This window comes from Arachis ipaensis, chromosome B4 (genome assembly GCF_059453495.1).
Source record: "Arachis ipaensis isolate K30076 ecotype BB chromosome B4, ASM5945349v1, whole genome shotgun sequence".
Taxonomy (NCBI): Eukaryota; Viridiplantae; Streptophyta; class Magnoliopsida; order Fabales; family Fabaceae; genus Arachis; species Arachis ipaensis.
Window position 1 is genome coordinate 140,879,802 of NC_142439.1, and position 18,686 is coordinate 140,898,487.

The window sequence follows — 18,686 nt, forward strand, 5'->3', positions numbered from 1 at the left end:
TCATGAGTGATCAAGAATTACTTCTGCTAGGAAACTAATTTTAATTAGTCAATATTAGTCAATTTTTTTTGGTAAACTTGTTTTGTTAATTTTTTTTTGAAAGATTTAGAGTTTAGAATTTAGAATATAAAATTTAGTATTTAGAATTTAAAATTTAAAATTTAAAAATTTGCCAGAGAAAGTTGATCCCTTAATTAAACTCATTCATTTTATCTATGGAATGTCGTAATATAATTATTTATCCATCATTTACCATTTGATTGAATTTTAATAAAGTTCACATTATTATATTCAACGGTAAATGATTGGTGAATTATCATATTGTTCTATATAAAATAAAATAAGTGTAACAAATATTTTTCTTATTCTATATAGTCACAAAATTTCTTAGTCCATAAAGTCTTGTGGGTTCTGGATTTAGACTTGTTAAAAGCATGTGAAATGAATTTGTAAATATGGATATAATGTTGAGCTCTGTTATCTAAATTCTAAAAAGACACTTACTTTGATGCCATAGCTTACATTTTTTTTTGCTAGCATAGTAGTTCATCATTTAACAATTATTGTAGCTTCTATTCAGGGTTCAGAAGTTCATATTCTTTTGCTAGGAAGGCAGTATAATCTATAGCTTCAGAGAAAAAGAGGGAAAATAATCACGCCAAGGTAAAAAGGGGGGAAAAAGAAAGAGAAAAAAGAAGAGAATTCAGGAGAAAGCCATGGAACTTGAAGCAATTATAAGGGAACAAGTTGATCTGGTATGTTGAAATTTATAATATGAATAATTTAAGTTCTATTTAATTTCTGATTTAGTTGTTTATATTGTCTCTTTTTTTTTTTCTTTGAAAAAAATAAGGTATGATTTTTGGGAATTATTATGGTACTTTTCACAATTATGGGCATACCAGTATCTTTATAGTACATGTAGTTGAAAAAGTGTCAAATATTTCATTAACTAAAATTAATTATTTTAAAAATTTTAAAAACTTGAAAACAAATTCTAAACCGTGATTAATACCTTTATATACAGTTCTTCATACTAAAGGATGAAGGAAATATAAGTGGGATAAAGCTTTTGAAACATTGTTTCTGTTATGATAATTTTGTCTTGTGTTGAAAAAGAAGAAAATAATTAATTAATGCATTATTAAATATTTACTAAACTAAATATGTGTGCTATGTAGGAGAACATACCCATAGAGGAAGTCTTTGAAAATCTAAAATGCACAAAAGAAGGACTAACCTCTGATCAAGTGAAAGAGAGGCTAGATTTGTTTGGACACAACAAGCTTGAAGAAAAGAAGGTTAATCACATAATAAAGCTGAATCTTTTAATCAACTTGGGTTGGTCGAGTGATCAGCTCACTCGTTTGTTTAAGCAAGCGTTAGGGATTTGAATCCCGCTTTGTGCATGCAGTAACCCATTGGCCAATAGTAGACCCTTAAATGGAATTCAAATCCATGACAGATTAGTCCTTGGCTTGTCGAGTTGAGGGATACCGTGGAAAAAAAAAGGGCCAAATCTTTTAGTACTTAAATCACTTTATATTAATTTTTCACTTATATCTTTTATGACTCTGCAGGAAAGTAAAATACTCAAGTTTTTGGGGTTTATGTGGAATCCACTGTCATGGGTCATGGAAGCTGCTGCTATCATGGCCATTGCCATGGCTCATGGAGGGGTGACTCTTCTATTCCTTAATTCTTTTCCATGAACTTTGGTGGTTAAATTGATGAAAACAAGTTAATATAATTATAGATTTCGCAAATGTAAAAATTATTTTATCTTATCACTTTTACAACCTTTTTTCTTTCTTAATTCTATAAAGCATTAATACTAATATGAACATGACATGACACAAATTTAAAGATCAAAATACCAAATTTTTTAAATGGTGGAACATGTATACGAAATATACATATACTTATAGATTTTTTTTAAGGATTTATAAGTGTCAAATGACTAAGAGGTTATGAACTTATTGTTGAAACATGAAAGTTTCCATTTACTGTTTTTTTCTTGCAAGAGTTTGTTTTTCATTTTCATCTAATCTTCCAATAAACTTAGTAAAAATAACATAATGCTACAGGGAGAAGGTTGGGATTATCAAGATTTTACGGGCATTGTTATACTGCTACTTGTAAACTCCACAATCAGTTTCATAGAAGAAAACAATGCTGGTAATGCAGCAGCAGCACTCATGGCAAGATTGGCCCCAAAAGCAAAGGTTTATTATTCTATTCTCCAAGTTTCTTCTTTCCATATTTTTTTCCCTAACTTGTTAGCTATCATGTAACGTTTCTGGTTTCCTTTTCCTTTGAATTTATAGGTACTCCGTGATGGAAAATGGAGCGAAGAAGATGCATCGGTGTTGGTTCCTGGAGACATAATCAGCATCAAGCTAGGTGACATCATTCCTGCCGACGCACGCCTCCTTGAAGGAGATCCTTTGAAGATCGATCAGGTAAAATCCACAAAAAATTTATTACTATTATTAACACATACCTTAAACCTTAAATCCTAAGTATTAAGGTTTTAGCTGGAAATGACCAACATCAGATAAATATGTATAGAATTTATCTGAACATATTTTTCTGCAACCAGAAGAAGGAACTATTATTACATATGAAAAAGAAATTAACTACTAGATCTTATAAATGTATTGGATACCTCAACCTAAAATCCTTAGTATGATTTATCAGCATATTGTTCAATAAGTATGTTTTGATTTCAGTCTGCTCTTACTGGAGAGTCACTTCCTGTTTCAAAACATCCTGGAGATGGAGTATATTCTGGTTCAACATGCAAGCAAGGAGAAATTGAAGCAGTAGTTATTGCAACTGGAGTTCACACATTCTTCGGAAAGGCGGCGCATCTTGTGGAAAACACCACACATGTTGGACATTTCCAGAAGGTCCACATACAGAAACATATATCATCTCTATCATGTTATATTAGTCAATGTTTTCTATGCCTTACCCTGAAATTAAATCTTGCCATGATCTTGTTACAGGTTTTGCAATCTATTGGGAACTTCTGCATCTGTTCCATTGCTACTGGAATGCTCATTGAAATCATAGTGATATATGGCCCGCAGCAAAGGAAATACCGAGTTGGTATCGATAACCTCCTTGTGTTACTGATTGGCGGTATCCCTATTGCGATGCCAACTGTCCTTTCAGTTACAATGGCTATTGGTTCACACAAATTGTCTCAGCAGGTTACATTTAGTTTATTGATTCAAACATTTTGTTGAGCTATATAGGATGGAATGTAATGTTGTGCTTAAGTGCCTCAGAACTAAAATATAGAAACACCAAGACAGAGACTACATAGAAAATCAGGCAAATTTTGTTCCTAGATAGAAACATCTTTTCTGTTTCTGTATCTATCTCCTTCAAATAGGTTTGTACTCAGTGTATGTATATTTTTGTCTTGATGCAGTTACCAAACAGGGCCTAATTGTTATCCTTTAATGATAAAAGTTATTATCTAATGATTATAGGTTAGGTACTAATGATATAAATCTTTGCAGGGTGCTATAACAAAGAGAATGACTGCAATTGAAGAAATGGCCGGAATGGATGTTCTATGCAGTGATAAAACAGGCACATTAACTCTCAACAAGCTTACAGTGGACAAGAATCTAATTGAGGTTTGATAACTCATTTATCCTAAAATTTTGAAACATAGTTAAATGTAAAGAAGATAATTTCTTAAAGAAAGAGGATAATGGAAAGACAAAGAGCAACTCCATTGTCTATACAAGCCGTTCATGGGTTTTCAAAATACTAACCTGTTTCTTCTTTTTCCAACAATGATCAATATCTGGCAGGTCTTTGCTGATGGAGTTAATCAGGACATGGTTATACTTATGGCTGCAAGGGCATCAAGGCTAGAGAACCAAGATGCAATTGATTGTGCAATTGTATCTATGTTAGCAGACCCAAAGGAGGTACTATTTCAACTACCAATCTGGTTACTCCTTTGGATCATCTTCGAATCATTTGAAAAATTAAAAAATAAAACCGATGCCTTACTGACAATAATCCATCATTTTTCTGAGTTGCTCTTCAAATTGAATACCATGTTTAGCAAATATTAAAGATGACATGTTATTCGTATCTTCTATTGACAGAGAAATTTTCCATAAATATAATTGTAGAATTTTTCAAGATAGCATTTCACCATACAACTTCTGCAGTCAAACTTTAGAGAATATACTGATTTTTTCCCGCCTTTATCTTGCAAGGCACGAGCTGGAATAACTGAAATTCACTTCCTTCCATTCAATCCAACAGATAAAAGAACTGCACTTACATACACCGATGCTGCTGGCAAGATGCACAGGGTTAGCAAAGGTGCACCAGAGCAGGTAGAATAAACTACATTATGACTTTAAATGAGTATGCTACCAACAACAGCAACATATTTGAACATTATTTAAATCATATCGTGTATTGTGTAGATTCTCAACCTTGCACACAAGAAGTCGGAAATTGCACATAGGGTACATGCAATTATTGACAAATTTGCCGAACGTGGCCTTCGCTCGCTGGCTGTTGCCCGCCAGGTAGATATATTTTTATGAATCTTTCATCCTCATAAGTGTTATTGTGTTACTATATCTTAGCAAAAATGATTCTTTTTATTTAGGAAGTACCTGAGGGAACCAAAGAAAGTTTAGGGGGTCCGTGGGAATTTGTCGGCCTACTCCCACTATTTGATCCTCCCCGCCACGATAGCGCTGAAACGATCAGAAGAGCTCTTAATCTTGGTGTGAGTGTCAAAATGATCACTGGTATGTGTCAAAAGTTTTGTACTATTTTTTTAGTATGATGTAAATACTAATTTTTATATGTAACATAAATGTTATAGTTCACATGGAACTAAGGAGTTGTTAGATCTGGTATCAAGAAAGGATAGCGAATGTAGCAGGCAGTGATATTATTCCCAAATCAACTGAGTTGTATACAAATGAAATCTTAATTTGAGAGTTTGTCTCAAACTCTCCCGTGAGACTAATCTCAACAAATGATTGAAGACACCCTAACTAATTCATCCTATCCCTTATTTATGATGACTAACTTCTCTAACTAACTCATTAATTGGATCCTAACAGAGTTTTGTGATAGTTAATGACTACTAGTGGGAGATTTTACCTCCAGAAATTTGTCTCAGGAATTAATTGTTTGTAACCAAGAAGGGAAACGGATCACATCTCATACTCTTGAAAAAAAAATACCCTTACAGGTGATCAGCTTGCAATTGCTAAGGAAACAGGAAGGCGTCTTGGAATGGGCTCTAACATGTATCCTTCTTCGTCACTGCTAGGAGAAAGCAAAGATAATTTTGCTTCTGTTCCTGTCGATGATCTTATAGAGAATGCAGATGGTTTTGCTGGTGTCTTTCCTGGTAAGTATAATAGCAATCACAGGAAAGCTCTAATCCAAATTCTTGTCTATTTTCTGATTATATATGTTCCCTCAGAGCACAAATATGAGATTGTAAAGAGGTTACAAGCTAGAAAGCACATTTGTGGGATGACTGGTGATGGAGTGAATGATGCACCGGCTTTGAAGATAGCCGACATAGGTATCGCTGTAGCAGATGCCACAGACGCTGCAAGAAGTGCCTCTGACATAGTTCTAACAGAACCTGGGTTGAGTGTGATCATAAGTGCTGTTTTAACTAGCCGTGCAATTTTCCAAAGAATGAAAAACTACACAGTAATCCCCCAACTATGAAAATATTAATAAAATATTGCAATAGTCCTTGTTGTAACGAAAAATTCAAAGCCTTATTTTATTTTTCTTTTGCAGATATATGCTGTATCTATCACCATTCGTATTGTGGTAAGTTATAAGTGCATATATGGAGAATTTAGCAGTGATCAAGCCATCATTTTCTTTCCTTCTCATTTTCAGTTTATTTTGGGTTGCAGGTTGGCTTTATGTTACTCACATGCATTTGGGAATTCAACTTTCCTCCCTTTATGGTTCTTGTCATAGCCATTCTCAACGATGGTATTACTATCTGCTCTCAAATACCATATTTAAAATGCATTATTTGAAGGTCTTCTCTACAGTTATAGTAACATTAGTTACTTTCAAATATCATTACCTTTTCATGGTTTTGTTTAGAATATGAAACCATGAAGTTGTCTAATCCATATAACTTACTTATTTTAGTAGGACAAATTTTTATTGTGTGTGCATGCGTACATGTGTGTGTGTCTTCTTCAAGAGTTTATATTCTTTCGCTTGACCCCTGACTTGCTAATAGGTACCATCATGACAATATCTAAAGATAGGGTTAAGCCTTCTCCAAGTCCTGATAGTTGGAAGCTGAGTGAGATTTTTGCAACTGGGATTGTCCTAGGAGGTTATCTGGCTCTAATGACAGTGATATTCTTCTGGGCAGCGTATAAAACACATTTTTTTCCTGTAAGCATCTTCCCTCTAGCTTAATCATTTGTTTGTAGTGACATCAAATTATATGACAATGGAAATCACTGTGCTACAGAACCAATTTGATGTGAGACATCTCCACGAAGATCTTCATGGTCCACCTACTCATGAAGAGAGTAAAATGCTAGGAGCTGCTATATATCTTCAAGTCAGTATAATTAGTCAAGCCTTAATTTTTGTGACTCGCTCAAGGGGATGGTCCTATACAGAAAGGCCCGGTGTTTTGCTTATGATCGCTTTTGTTATAGCTCAACTGGTACTTTTCATATTTTATCCCACTCAGTACAAAGCCTAATACTTCCATCTCTTGTTTTTGTCTTCAATGTTTTATGTTTAGAATTTTGAAAAAGAAAGTAATAGTGTAATTCTATTTATTATTTTCACATTTTGTTTTACAAAATACTGAAAATAAAAGAGAGGAGATAACAATAAAAACCAAACATTGCCCTGATTTTATTTTTTATGTCAATGATCCTAATCACTTCTATATCCTCTGTAGATTGCAACTATTGTATCTGCCCTTCTCTCTTGGGAGCTAGCAGGAATCAAAGCCATAGGATGGGGTTGGACGGGAATCATTTGGGTCTACTCTATTATAACTTACTTATTTTTGGATCCTATAAAGTTTGCTGTTCGTTATGCATTAAGCGGAAGAGCTTGGAATTTGGTGGTAGACAAACATGTAAGTACCAATAAACTTGCACAATCTTAGTGAATAAAATAAAAGTAAATAAATAATCTATGGTAAACTAATCTATTCCAAGTCAAATTAGTTTAGTCTAGTGGATTTTGAGTACCTGTTGTTTATATGCACATATACTACATGACTAGATGATTCCTAACAATCTTAAGACTAAAAACTGATGAGAAATACTTGCACGCTCCTAGAGCACATTTATTGCGTACTACCAGAGCAGTTATAACCGCATATTCAGTTTACTAACCATTTGTTAATGCAACTGAACAGACTGCATTTATCAACAAAAATGACTTTGGTAGAGAAGCTCGTGAAGCTCAATGGGCTGCTGAGCAGAGAACCTTACATGGTCTCCAGTCTGCTGACATGAAAGTTGAGAAGCACACTTTCAGGGAAATAAATACACTAGCTGACGAGGCCAAGAGGCGTGCAGAAATAGCAAGGTCAGCATCATTTAGATTTACAAAAATGTTTTATAAGTAACTGTCTTGGGATAGAAAATATGGAGACACTAAAAGAAATTTGTTTTAAAGAATAGAACATATAAAAACCAAAAAAAAAAAAATGTCTGTTTTGGAACAAAATATTACCAATTTGTAGTCCACCTCAAAACAAGGGACAGTAGGTTAACGGAGAAAGATGTTTTTGTCTTGTCTCTATCTCCTATCTCTGTAGTTTCTGTACTAAGACACTAAACACTGGCTAAGTGATCAACCTCTTACTTAATTGCATGCATTCAATTTATCATTGTTTTCTTTCTTTTCGAATATTGATATAGGATGAGAGAGCTTCACACTCTGAAAGGAAGGGTGGAAACAATGGGCAAGCTAAAGGGTTTAGATGTGGATGCAATCAACAGTCATTACACAGTATAAGACCAATTCAGCTCTCAAGTGGCATCTTCTTCATATCCGTTGTATTTTGTGGCTTTGTTATGTTTCAGATTATGGCATTTACTTCAATAATGTTTCGGTTAGAGATTGAACATAATCCTATTTCTTCAAGTTTCAACTGCTCTCCTTTGTTTGAGGGTAACTTCTTATGTAATTAATAACATAGTGAATGAATTGAGGAAAATAAATGAAATAAACACCAATTGTTATCTAATGAAATTCATATAAGATCTGATTATCTGAACCTTTTCTCGTTTAGTGATGATATGATACTTTACAGCATTCTCTTGCTAGCGTCACCATTCATGGAAAATCAAGTTAATATATATTTATAGATTACACAGTATCATCATAACAAAAATAGTAAGGTAAAAGAAACTTATTGTTAGAATCATTAATAATATCTACCTCCCCCTCAGAAAGAACAAATGCTCCCATTTAGCTTAAAAAGTGATTGAAAAGTGAGAACCTCTCTTGGTTTGAGTTATCCAGCAAGGTCTTCAGATCCATTGCTCTTATCTTCGCTCGGAGATCATTTCCCAATGGCTCAGGAACTTGCTGAAAACAAACATAAGGAAAATTGAGAAGGCAATCCAGCAGAGCAGTAACTCAAAAAAATCTGACATCTAATAATGGTAACAGTATCCACATACCACTTTCAACCACAGCATGTAACTAGCAGCATACACTGCTTGCGCTTCGAAATCAGCAAATTCATTGTCCTCAACAGTTATGCAGGAGCCAATGAGACACAATTCATTCTCCAGGAAGGGATCAAAGTAGTTATAATTTCTGTTTGTCTGCTTGGAATTGTAGGATGTACCACCAGAATCAGAAAGAAAATTACTTATCCAGTACATGGAAAGGAAGCGACGATGAAGCCATAGAGCCTGTTTAACATGAGCAACACTCAACATCATAAGTGATAGAGAATTCTAGGCCAATCAGTAGAAAATAGCATTCAAGGTCGGACTTGAGAGAACCCCTTAAATATAATTGAAGAACTTGTATGATAATGACTATTTTCCTGGGAAAAGATAACATTACCATAACTATATTTGTTTGGTAAAATCCATTTAAGAAAATATAACGGGTATATGACAAATCCATTCAAAAGGGTATGTAATGGTAATGCTCTATATGCTTACTTTTGTAAAGGATAGAAATTTCATAGGTTTCTCAAAATAGGGGAACCTGACGTGCACTTAAGTTTGTAAAGAGAAGGTGTAGGTAACAGAAATTCAGGAAACGACAAGCAACAAGAATTTTGAAAAGCTATTAAATTAGAACAAAAATAATATCCAAATGTGCACTGACTAATCAGTTATCACATGACATGTGTTTATAGAAGTTTCAGCTGATCAATGAATCATTTGGTCAACTACTTGCTAATTTGTCACAGGCCAAGAACACCAACCTCTCTTCCCACATAGCGTCTTATCAATGTCTCATTCCAGTGAAGCTCATCCTGTCAAATCAAACTATCACATACTTAAAGAACCACTTTGAGCATGGATAAATAGATTATGCAAAATCTACCTTCCAAGCCTGGTTGATATCAGCCTTATAACCAGAAGACACATTTTTCTCAGAACCACTTGATTCCTCCATAATCTTAAGCAATAGCCGCTGCAACATGATGGAAAATATGATTTCGTTAAGTGCACATCTCAAGCTCATTAAAGGCATAAAAAGTAAGTCTCCTTATTCAAAGGTCTATAATTCATTTGAAATAAATTCATATTCAGGCTGGTTAGTCAAAACTTACACTGCGATAATGAAAACAACAATTATCAGCAACATGCATTGCAGCCCAGCTTCTTGATTTCTTCAGCTCATGTAACACCTATATGGGCACAGATTTCATTCAGGTACCACAAGGAAATATTAATGACATCATAGGTTAAATAAATAAATACATTAAAAATATAAAATAAAATCATATAAAATTCAACCTGATCTCTAGCCATATACGAAATTAACCAGCAGCGGTGATTCCATGCACGATAATTCATTTTCGACCTCTGAAAATGAATAAGTAGAGATGAAAATGAATAGATATTCAAAAAAAAAATAAGAACGCTTCATCCTATATGCACTCTCTTTGGCAAACAAAAGGTGCATGCATACAGAGCATGATAAGACAATCCATAGATCTTACTCTCTTTTCCTTTTTTGTAAGAGAATGTGCCTAGCAGATGATTCCATATTTACAAAGAAACAGGGTAAACTGCCAAATTAGAACCAAGGACAAAAAACATCTAATGTAGAGTGTAGACCAAAACTACAATGGAGTCTCATATCATAGTATGCCTTATGTTGGACAACCACGAACATAAGTACAGGGGGAAAATCAGCAAGAGAAATTGTCCTTCTCTTGAGCAAGCATGCCCTCTATTATGGAAACGGAAGATAAAGTCTTTCAAATTTAATAGTATGCAGTTTGTGTAGTGAATTTAGACCTCAGCTATTTTTTCCACCAGCTCAGATTCTTTTCTCAAAAGATCTTTGAAATTTGAACAATGTGCGGACATTGACTTGATCACCCACCGCCTAGAAATATCAGTTGTAAGACCTCAGGATTAATCAAGTCAAGATTCAAACAAATATATTTTTTTCATCTAGGAAACATTATCAATTTACGGATTGGGACTACTTATAAGAAGAAATGTACATGCAGTACCTATGATTCCAAGCTTGTTCACTTTTGGGTGAATATGAAAGTACGAGCGCAGACAGATGAAGTTCATCCAACAACATGGAGTCCTGCTTCTCCTTGGAAACTACTAACTTTCTGCAATATGCATACAAAAACTCAATATTTTGCGGTAAAATATCAATTGCATAACATATTTTTCCAAAGCTGATTTTTTTTCCTCATCATGTCTAGAATGTAAGTTTCAATGTACACATGATATGGCTCAAGGAGGATGGTTTTATAAAAAAACAAGTGGTCAATTGAAACTGGAACTTGTTGGGAACATGTTTACAAACAAATAAAGTCTATATAAGTAGATGAATAATATTGATGCCAATGTTCTAACTTATGACACTGGCTTAGACATGTATATGACGCTGAGAATAAAATGAACAATAGGTAAGTGGAGAACCTGCAATTCCATGCTGTCATAAAATCGCAACTTAGCAGCAGAAGTGACCTGCTGTGTCTCATAAGTATACTTCGAAGATCATCGCATGATGAAGAGGCAGGTAAACAATTCCCAACTTCATCAGATTGATCGCCACACATCTTGTATTGTTTAAATGCAGTCATAAACGCTAGTTTAGCAACTTTGTATAGTGGGAGAAGAATAGAAGTTGAAATTCCCAATTTATGATCTTTGTTCCAAAAGTTTTTGTTCTTTTGCTTGGAACATCCCTCAGAGCTTGCTGTCCTTTTTGTTGCCTGAGAGATAGCTTCATCAGATGAATTGCCGGAAATGCCTGATTCTTCATTTAGCAAGTCAAATTGAGATGGATGAATAAATCCCACCTCATCACTGAATCCAAAAGCTCAAGTAAAAATATGTTAGACAAAGACAAAACAATATTGTTAGGTCAAGCACTATGACAAGAGAACAACATTAACCACCAAGATTAAAACATAAAACTAGACATTTGTATCTAGATACCTAGTAGAAGCTCTCTACTAAATGGCCTAAATCTTAATTAGTTTCTCAAACAACTAACAAATAGCAACCAGTAAATCAATTTTTCATAAAATCATTAAACCTTACATTAGAGGGTCGGATTCAAGGATATCCTCCAACTGTTGCAAGAGATCAGCACCAGTTTCACTCATGTTTGCTGCACCCACTCAAGCCAATGTGAACTGGAAAAAGAGGAGGAGGATTAATTGCCAAATCAATCTCGGTAAACCATACATCAAGAGCCAAGTCAATACATTGCAAAAGAAACTCTTGTCAAATAAGAAAGAAGAATCCAGTAGCTACCAATTCAGTCTAAATACTTTCATTATTTTGGACCAACTTAATCATCATGAGTGCATAAATTAAAAAGTAAAACAAAAGGAAAATAATAAAGCAGTAAAACAGGAAATTAATAACGAGCAAAAGTAAGTAGAAACAAACACAAAGGAATTAATTTTACTAATGCTCTTCAGATACACTTACTATCTGAAGAGGGGTGTGGTGAGGATGGGATTTTGGGCTTTCGAAAGGGTGAGGGTGTGAGAACAGCGTAGGACTGAGTAGGGGAACTAAAGAAAGATCAATGGAGGTGAATGTGAATTGTGAATTGTGAATTGTGAAAGAAGGTGAATAGCATTGAAGCTGCAGGGGAGAAAAGAATGTGAATTGTATACACTGCTGGCAGGTGAAGAACAGAGGTATTAAAAGGAGAAGGCAAGCATAAATAGATCGTGGGATAAGAAAGAAGGTAGATATAATGAAGGGTTTTGGGAAGAATCGTGCTACTGTGTTATTGAAAAGCTGAGAAACTGTATCAGGAAGAAATGCTACTAACCGAGTGAGAAAGCAGGGTTTAGTCCCGAAGACCAGAGCATACAAAGCTCTCATTGATGGACCCTGCACGTCTGCACGGCATTTTTTGTCTGTTGAGCATTTTCACAAACATTTGCTAGGCACACCCAGACACTGTACCTTTGAACCATTCGCGGAACACCGAACACTCAGAAAGTTCATGTCAACCATAAAAATAATAAAAAAATGTTAATAATAAATAAATTTTCAAAAGATTTAAAAACACTATAAAATGAATTAAATATTAAATATATATTTTAAAAAATTTTAAAAATTAGATTTTTATACAATTTTTTGTATGGGTTGCTAGAAAAATAAATTTTTTATGCTTAAATTTTGGTAATTTTATTACTATGTTATTTTAAAAAATAAAAAATATAGACATTAAATTTTGTTTTAAATTTTTTTATATTTTCTAAATATTTATTCAAATATTTTCGCAAAAATTCGAATCAAATTGATAAGTTGTTTGCTAAATAAAAAAAATCTTTTATTATTTATAAAAAATATAATTTTATTTGTTATTTTTGTTGTATTTTTAAATTATTTAAAAATTATTTTGTCGATAATATTTTTTAAAAATATTTTAGCCACCATTAAATCTTTTTGGATCCCGAATTAGTAATTAACTCTAAATAAAAAAAGAGAAATTTTTTTTATCTATTAATCTACCTATTATAATGAAGAAGTTATTCTATTAGAAAAGCATATCTAAAGAACACCATACGCGCGTGCTTACATTATGATGTTGTTGTCATCTCAGCTGTTTGGGGACAAGAACAGAATCAGGTTCACCTTCGTTGGTTGCCGTTTCTAGCATCGATGGACGATTTGGAAAAATATAGCTGGGATCGGCTGCACTGACCTGGTTGTATAGATGTATGTGTCGGGCGACAAACAGAAACGTCGTTAACATGGCCGAACCACTTCAGCTACTACAATCTTGGATTTTCTGGAGGTTTCCACTCTCAGACTTAGTGGTTTTGACGTGTTTGGATTTTCGCTAGCCTCCAAGTATAGATTATTGTTTTGTGTGGATTACATGTGTATTTTGATCGGGTATCGTTTTTAATGAAATGCACACCCTAAATATTGTAGGTGGGCAACATATCTACCGACAACCGATGCCGGGGAGCAGAGAGTGGTGTTAGCATGCCTTTCTTTGGATAGATTGCGTGATCGAGAGGTGAGTTGTTTAGTTTTTGCTCTTTGATTAATTCTGTGCTCATATGATGCTTATTTTGATGGTGTTATCTAACATTAGCTTGTCCTTTACAGTTTCTATGGGAGCCTTACTCTGCTCTTGAGGTGGCAGTTGTTGTTCACCCGGAGATACTGGTTGAGGAGCACAGTAGGCTATGGAGGGCGGTCACGAGCTTGATATATTTTGCCGCGATAGAGGGCATCAAGTGGATAGAGTGGTACCGCAGCTCGGGGGTACAACATTGATAAACCACTATTTTATAATTTATTTTGTATTGAATTGAGTGGATTTTGTCAATTATTCTCACATTTATCCATATAAATTGCATGTTTTTAAGTTTCCTTCCTAATTTTGTGCTATGATTGAAAACATGCTTCTTTGGCCTTAAAATTGCTAATTTGTAATCTTCTCTTATTACCATTCGATGCCGTGATATGTGTGTTAAGTGTTTTCAGGTTTTATAGGGAATGAATGGCTTAAAGGATAGAAAGGAAGCATGCCAAAGTGGAAGGAACACAAGAAATTGAGGATTTGAGAAGCTGGAGCCGACGCGCACGCGTGGCTAACGCGTCGCGTGACGAGCATCACGTGCCTCAGTCATGAGAAAACGCTGAGGTGATTTCTGGGCTGCTTTTGACCCAGTTTCAGGCCCGAAAATACATATTAGAGGCTAGGGAGTGGAGCAGAATCAATCCATCATTCACTTTTCATTCATTCACACTTTAGGTTTTTAGATGTAGGTTTCTAGAGAGAGAAACTCTCTCCTCTCTCTAGGTTTAGGGTTTCTTCTCCCAATTTCTCCTTAGGTTTAGGTTTCAGTCTTATTTTAATTTAGTTTTCTCTTACTTTTATTTGTTCTAACACTTTAGTTATCTACTTCTCTTATTGATTCTTTTATTTTGCTAATTTAGTTTATGAGTTCATGTGTTACTCTCAATTTTCATTAATGCAATTTATGTTTCATGTTTCTTATTGTTCAATTGCTTTGTTATTGCTATTTCTTTGCTTTGGTTAGTCTTAGAATTTCCTATGTCTTGTCAATTTTTTATGTTTTTATTTTATACCTTCTAAGTGTTTGATAAAATGCTTGGTTGGATTTTAAATTAGATTTTTATGTTCTTGACTTGGATTGATTAATTAGAGACTCTTGAGTTGTCAAAGTCTCTTGTTGATTGGTTATTGAAGATTATCGGTTAGCTTGAACTTCACTAAATCTAGTCTCTCCCTATGAGTTGACTAGAACTTGTGGACTCAAGTTGATTGTATACACTTGACTTTTCTTCATTGGTTAGAGGTTAACTAAGTGAAGGCAATTTACATTTACCATCACAATTGACGATTATAATTAGGATAGGACTTCTAATTCTCTGTCCTTGCCAAGAACTTACTTAGTTATTAGTTTATTTTCTTGCCATTTTACTTTCTTGTTTCTTATTACAAAACTCCAAAAATATACTTTCCCATAACTAATAATAAACTACACTTCCTTGCAATTCCTTGAGAGATGACCCGAGGTTTGAATACTTCGGTTTATTTTTATTGGGATTTGTACTTGTGACAACCTAATTAAACGTCGATCAAGGATTGCTTGTCGGTTTAGAACTATACTTGCAATGTGATATTTTTGTGAAAATCTTTACTGACAATTTTCCTCCGCCAAGCATCTCCCCCAGCCGGCTTTGAACATCGACTGGCTCCATTCGAAGGATGGCAGGAGTGGAGATTGATGGTTCTCCGGTTATTATCAGGCATGGCATCTGCACTGGAACAACAGGGTTGATTCAATCATACAGGTGGATAGAGTAGATGATCCAGGTCCATCGGGGGAGTACTTGTACTGGTGGCATCGTGTGGCCCATATATTACTGTCCCCAGATGCCGCATTTCATGATCCTAGGCCGATGGTTGTCTCGGAGGAAGCTCTTCGCATGAAATGAAACATAACACGTTTGACGATGGCGATGGTATTAAACAAGTACAATAAAGTTAAATAACATCTAATACTAAACAACTTAAACATACATAGTACAATGAACTGAATGACAACAACAAAAAGAAAAATCATAACATCTAAGCGTCCCTGGAAGTAGTATGTCCTCGCTGGTCACAGTTCCTGTGCGTATGACCGGGCTGACGGCAGAGTCCACAATGTTTTAGTTGGTTTGGAGCTGTCTGATCCATGCTACTTCGAATTCTGGTTGACTTTGACCGTCCATCTCTTGCACACCTCATGTTAGGGTATGGAATGACAGTTGGACCAGCATATGGCAACCAGAGTCCTTCAGGGATAGGGGGCATAAACCCTTCCTTGTACACGTTGAACACCTCAGTCATACGATACACATCATGAACATATGAGGCCCAATTCAGACGCCAGTAGGCGCAACATGCTATGGCGTGACAACATGGGTAATGCAGAGCCTGAAAGTAGCCACAATCGCATGTGTGATCCATAAGAGAAACTCGATAGCTACCAATGGAGAAGTTACCAGCGGGCGTGGTCTCAGCCACGGTATACTCGGACTGGTACCTGTCGTATAAAGTGACAGTGAAGCATCTCGAGTTTCTCATGTTCCGCTCTATTGCTTTCACCAACGCCTGACAAAATTCATGCCCAGTCCCCATTTGTGCCTCAGCCATTTGTCCTCGGACCATGAATAGTTCAACAAGCCTTCCATAAGTGGATTTAACCAACGATGTTACCAGCAGGTTCCTTGTCCCCTTTAACATAGAATTCACACATTCACTAATATGGGTTGTCATGTGACCAAACCGTCTCCCGCTATCCTGATTCTAGGTCCACTTGTCATATTCCATCCGATTGGCCCAATCACACATAACCGGATTCTCAGTCTGCATAATGTCAAACCAGTAATCAAATTCTGCTTCGGTCTTTGCATAGGCAGCATTCACCAACATTCTTCTCGCTTCTTGACCTTTGAAACTCAGGCTAAAATTCGCCGCCACATGACGAATACAGAACACTTGAAAAGCACGTGGAGGTAGCCAACCACCATTGGGTGCCTCCAGGGCAACTTTGATGCCATTATGCCTGTCGGAGATAACAAGGATACCTTCATGTGGCGTCACATGCTGTCGTAGGTTGGACAAGAAAAAGGACCATGGCTCCGCATTTTCTCCCTCCACAAGTGCAAATGCTATCAGCAAGATGTTTGAGTTCTTATCTTGCACTATAGCCAGCAACAAGGTACCACCATACTTGCCATACAAGTGGGTACCGTCAATGCTCACGATGGGCTTGCAATGTCGAAAGGCCTCAATGCAGGGTGGAAATGTCCAGAAAAGATGATGAAAGTAGACTTTAGACTCATCGACCTGATCCCCAAAACGAACCGGAGAAGTCTTCAACACTGTAACTGTGCCGGCCATGGTGGACTGGACCCTTAGCATCCAACGTGGCAACTCGGTATACGACTCTTCCCAATCCCCGTATAACTGTGTAATTGCCTTTTTCTTTGCCATCCAAACCTTCCTGTAACTGGGCCTGGATCCATAATTGGCTTCTGTTGCTTCCTGCAAGACCTTTATCGTAACCGCAGCATCCGTCCTAACCAATAGATAGATCCTCACACAGACAACATGGTAATCAAGCTGTCGGTGGTCACTCGAAATGGAGGTGGCCAAGAAAGTGTGCAGCCGTTGTACCTCCTCACCTCCCAAGTGCCCTTTCGCGCACGAAGCGAGATGCGAATCAACCAACTGCAACCTTTGCCGAACTCCTTGCATTTTCTGTGATACTTCAGATGATCCGACTCTAACACCCTGTACTCAACACCTCGACAGATGCTATAATCCTTCACACTCAAAACAGCTTCCTCTTTATTCTAAAATGATTGTCTAATCTGAAATTCTGTAGAAGAACCCCCAACGGCAGCATCTCCGTCTGACTGTTGCCCCATAGCCTCTGAGTTTAGACTGGAGAAGTGCGGAGGGTACTGCTATATGCCAGAACTTGAACGGCCATGCTGTGTACGTGGATTGGCACCTGTATCATCATCGATGTCCCCAATTATATCAACAGGCTCCTGGCCTGAGTCATCGTCTCGCATTACATTCTCAACTCGATCAGGTTTCCCGACCCCTACAACATCATGAATAGTGCCAGGACCGTTATCCATCTCATATGTCTGATGCCAGACCCACGATTCTCGAATGGTACAAAACCAATTGCCTCCATACGGTCTAAATAAATCAACCACAAAGGAAGGAGATGAAACGTACGGAACAGTTGGTGCAGCCACAGCCATTGAACTAGAGGCACCGCCCATGGCAGTCGAGTTAGGAACCGGAGCTTATGCCCCAAAACTATCGACACCGACATCCAACTTTGCATACAGCTCATGAACTCTGACCTCTGAAAAACTCCTCAGACAATGAAACAGAACATGAATATCTTCATCGGCGCTATCACAAACGTATCATACTTAACACCGGTTGCCACAACTGCGGTGGGAATCTTATAGAATAACTTCTTTACCCACTTGCTCCCAAATACCCCAAGCTTCTGCAATATGGTGTTCTTTAGATCTGACAAGGTACTTGATGAACTGATAAATATACTCAAAGATTTTCTGTCAGTGAACTTCACACCGTATTTCTTGCTTCTTTGAATTTTCTCAGAGCAATGTACTAACACTAGGAAACTCTCATCCTCACTTGACATTGTGAAAATGCTCCTCTTCAACAAAATGATTTTCACCGTGTATATATAGAATTTTTTTTCTCATAAACCGTGATATGTTACAAAAATTTAGAGAAAAGGACAAATAGGTCCTTGACCTTTTACCCCGCGGATATTTTCGTCCCTGACCATTGAAAAATACTTTTAAGTCCCTGACCTTCACAAAACTTGGACGGATCATCCCTGATGGAAGCATTTGGACGGATCAGTTCCTGACGGA

The 18,686-nt window shown here is 36.2% G+C and overlaps 4 protein-coding genes across 7 annotated transcripts; 1 reads left to right on the forward strand and 3 right to left on the reverse strand.

Moving 5' to 3' along the window:
- Window positions 1–457: 457 nt before the first annotated feature.
- Window positions 458–8,302, forward strand: LOC107635269 (plasma membrane ATPase 1-like). 3 transcript variants are annotated; one of them, XM_016338690.3, is made up of 21 exons: window positions 458–755; window positions 1,182–1,301; window positions 1,581–1,679; window positions 2,088–2,225; window positions 2,328–2,462; window positions 2,733–2,912; window positions 3,012–3,218; window positions 3,534–3,653; window positions 3,834–3,953; window positions 4,251–4,373; window positions 4,467–4,571; window positions 4,655–4,799; window positions 5,252–5,413; window positions 5,489–5,727; window positions 5,821–5,853; window positions 5,943–6,024; window positions 6,284–6,444; window positions 6,524–6,724; window positions 6,968–7,150; window positions 7,436–7,608; window positions 7,944–8,302. In XM_016338690.3, the coding sequence occupies exons 1-21, from the start codon at window positions 717–719 to the stop codon at window positions 8,038–8,040; spliced, it is 2,862 nt and encodes a 953-aa protein (XP_016194176.1). In that variant the 5' UTR covers window positions 458–716; the 3' UTR covers window positions 8,041–8,302. The 3 variants fall into 3 exon arrangements, with proteins under 3 accessions (XP_016194176.1, XP_088339887.1, XP_020977631.1); XM_088483761.1 differs by having other exon boundaries at window positions 590–755; window positions 2,733–3,218; window positions 7,944–8,107; XM_021121972.2 differs by having other exon boundaries at window positions 590–755; window positions 5,252–5,727; window positions 7,944–8,107.
- On the reverse strand, window positions 8,262–12,729 carry LOC107635270 (Protein prenylyltransferase superfamily protein). 2 transcript variants are annotated; one of them, XM_016338692.3, is made up of 11 exons: window positions 12,544–12,729; window positions 11,796–11,890; window positions 11,169–11,558; window positions 10,742–10,852; window positions 10,521–10,611; window positions 10,014–10,082; window positions 9,827–9,904; window positions 9,598–9,687; window positions 9,476–9,526; window positions 8,712–8,948; window positions 8,262–8,616 (listed from the first exon to the last, which is right to left on the reverse strand). In XM_016338692.3, exons 2-11 carry the CDS (start codon window positions 11,858–11,860, stop codon window positions 8,497–8,499), a joined length of 1,302 nt encoding a protein of 433 aa, XP_016194178.1. In that variant the 5' UTR covers window positions 11,861–11,890; window positions 12,544–12,729; the 3' UTR covers window positions 8,262–8,496. The 2 variants fall into 2 exon arrangements, with proteins under 2 accessions (XP_016194178.1, XP_016194177.1); XM_016338691.3 differs by having other exon boundaries at window positions 12,192–12,709.
- A 3,105-nt stretch (window positions 12,730–15,834) lies between these two features.
- On the reverse strand, window positions 15,835–16,527 carry LOC148569468 (uncharacterized). The gene has a single exon (XM_088485066.1). The coding sequence runs from the start codon at window positions 16,525–16,527 to the stop codon at window positions 15,835–15,837; it is 693 nt and encodes a 230-aa protein (XP_088341192.1).
- Window positions 16,528–16,557: 30 nt separating this feature from the next.
- LOC107637237 (uncharacterized) lies at window positions 16,558–17,511 on the reverse strand. Its single transcript, XM_016340671.1, has one exon. The coding sequence runs from the start codon at window positions 17,509–17,511 to the stop codon at window positions 16,558–16,560; it is 954 nt and encodes a 317-aa protein (XP_016196157.1).
- Window positions 17,512–18,686: the final 1,175 nt, after the last annotated feature.

Excerpts from the sequence above, each read along its gene's own strand:
- LOC107635269 (XM_088483761.1), top strand. The coding sequence starts at position 717 with ATGGAACTTGAAGCAATTATAAGGGAACAAGTTGATCTG. Across the intron at positions 3,954-4,250 it reads TGTTAGCAGACCCAAAGGAG|GCACGAGCTGGAATAACTGA; the intron begins GTACTATTTCAA and ends TTATCTTGCAAG. Across the intron at positions 4,374-4,466 it reads GCAAAGGTGCACCAGAGCAG|ATTCTCAACCTTGCACACAA; the intron begins GTAGAATAAACT and ends TGTATTGTGTAG.
- LOC107635270 (XM_016338692.3), bottom strand. The coding sequence starts at position 11,860 with ATGAGTGAAACTGGTGCTGATCTCTTGCAACAGTTGGAGGATATCCTT. Across the intron at positions 10,853-11,168 it reads ATGACAGCATGGAATTGCAG|AAAGTTAGTAGTTTCCAAGG; the intron begins GTTCTCCACTTA and ends TGCATATTGCAG. Across the intron at positions 10,612-10,741 it reads GAACAAGCTTGGAATCATAG|GCGGTGGGTGATCAAGTCAA; the intron begins GTACTGCATGTA and ends TGATATTTCTAG.
- LOC107637237 (XM_016340671.1), bottom strand. The coding sequence starts at position 17,511 with ATGCAAGGAGTTCGGCAAAGGTTGCAGTTGGTTGATTCGCATCTCGCT.
- LOC148569468 (XM_088485066.1), bottom strand. The coding sequence starts at position 16,527 with ATGACAACCCATATTAGTGAATGTGTGAATTCTATGTTAAAGGGGACA.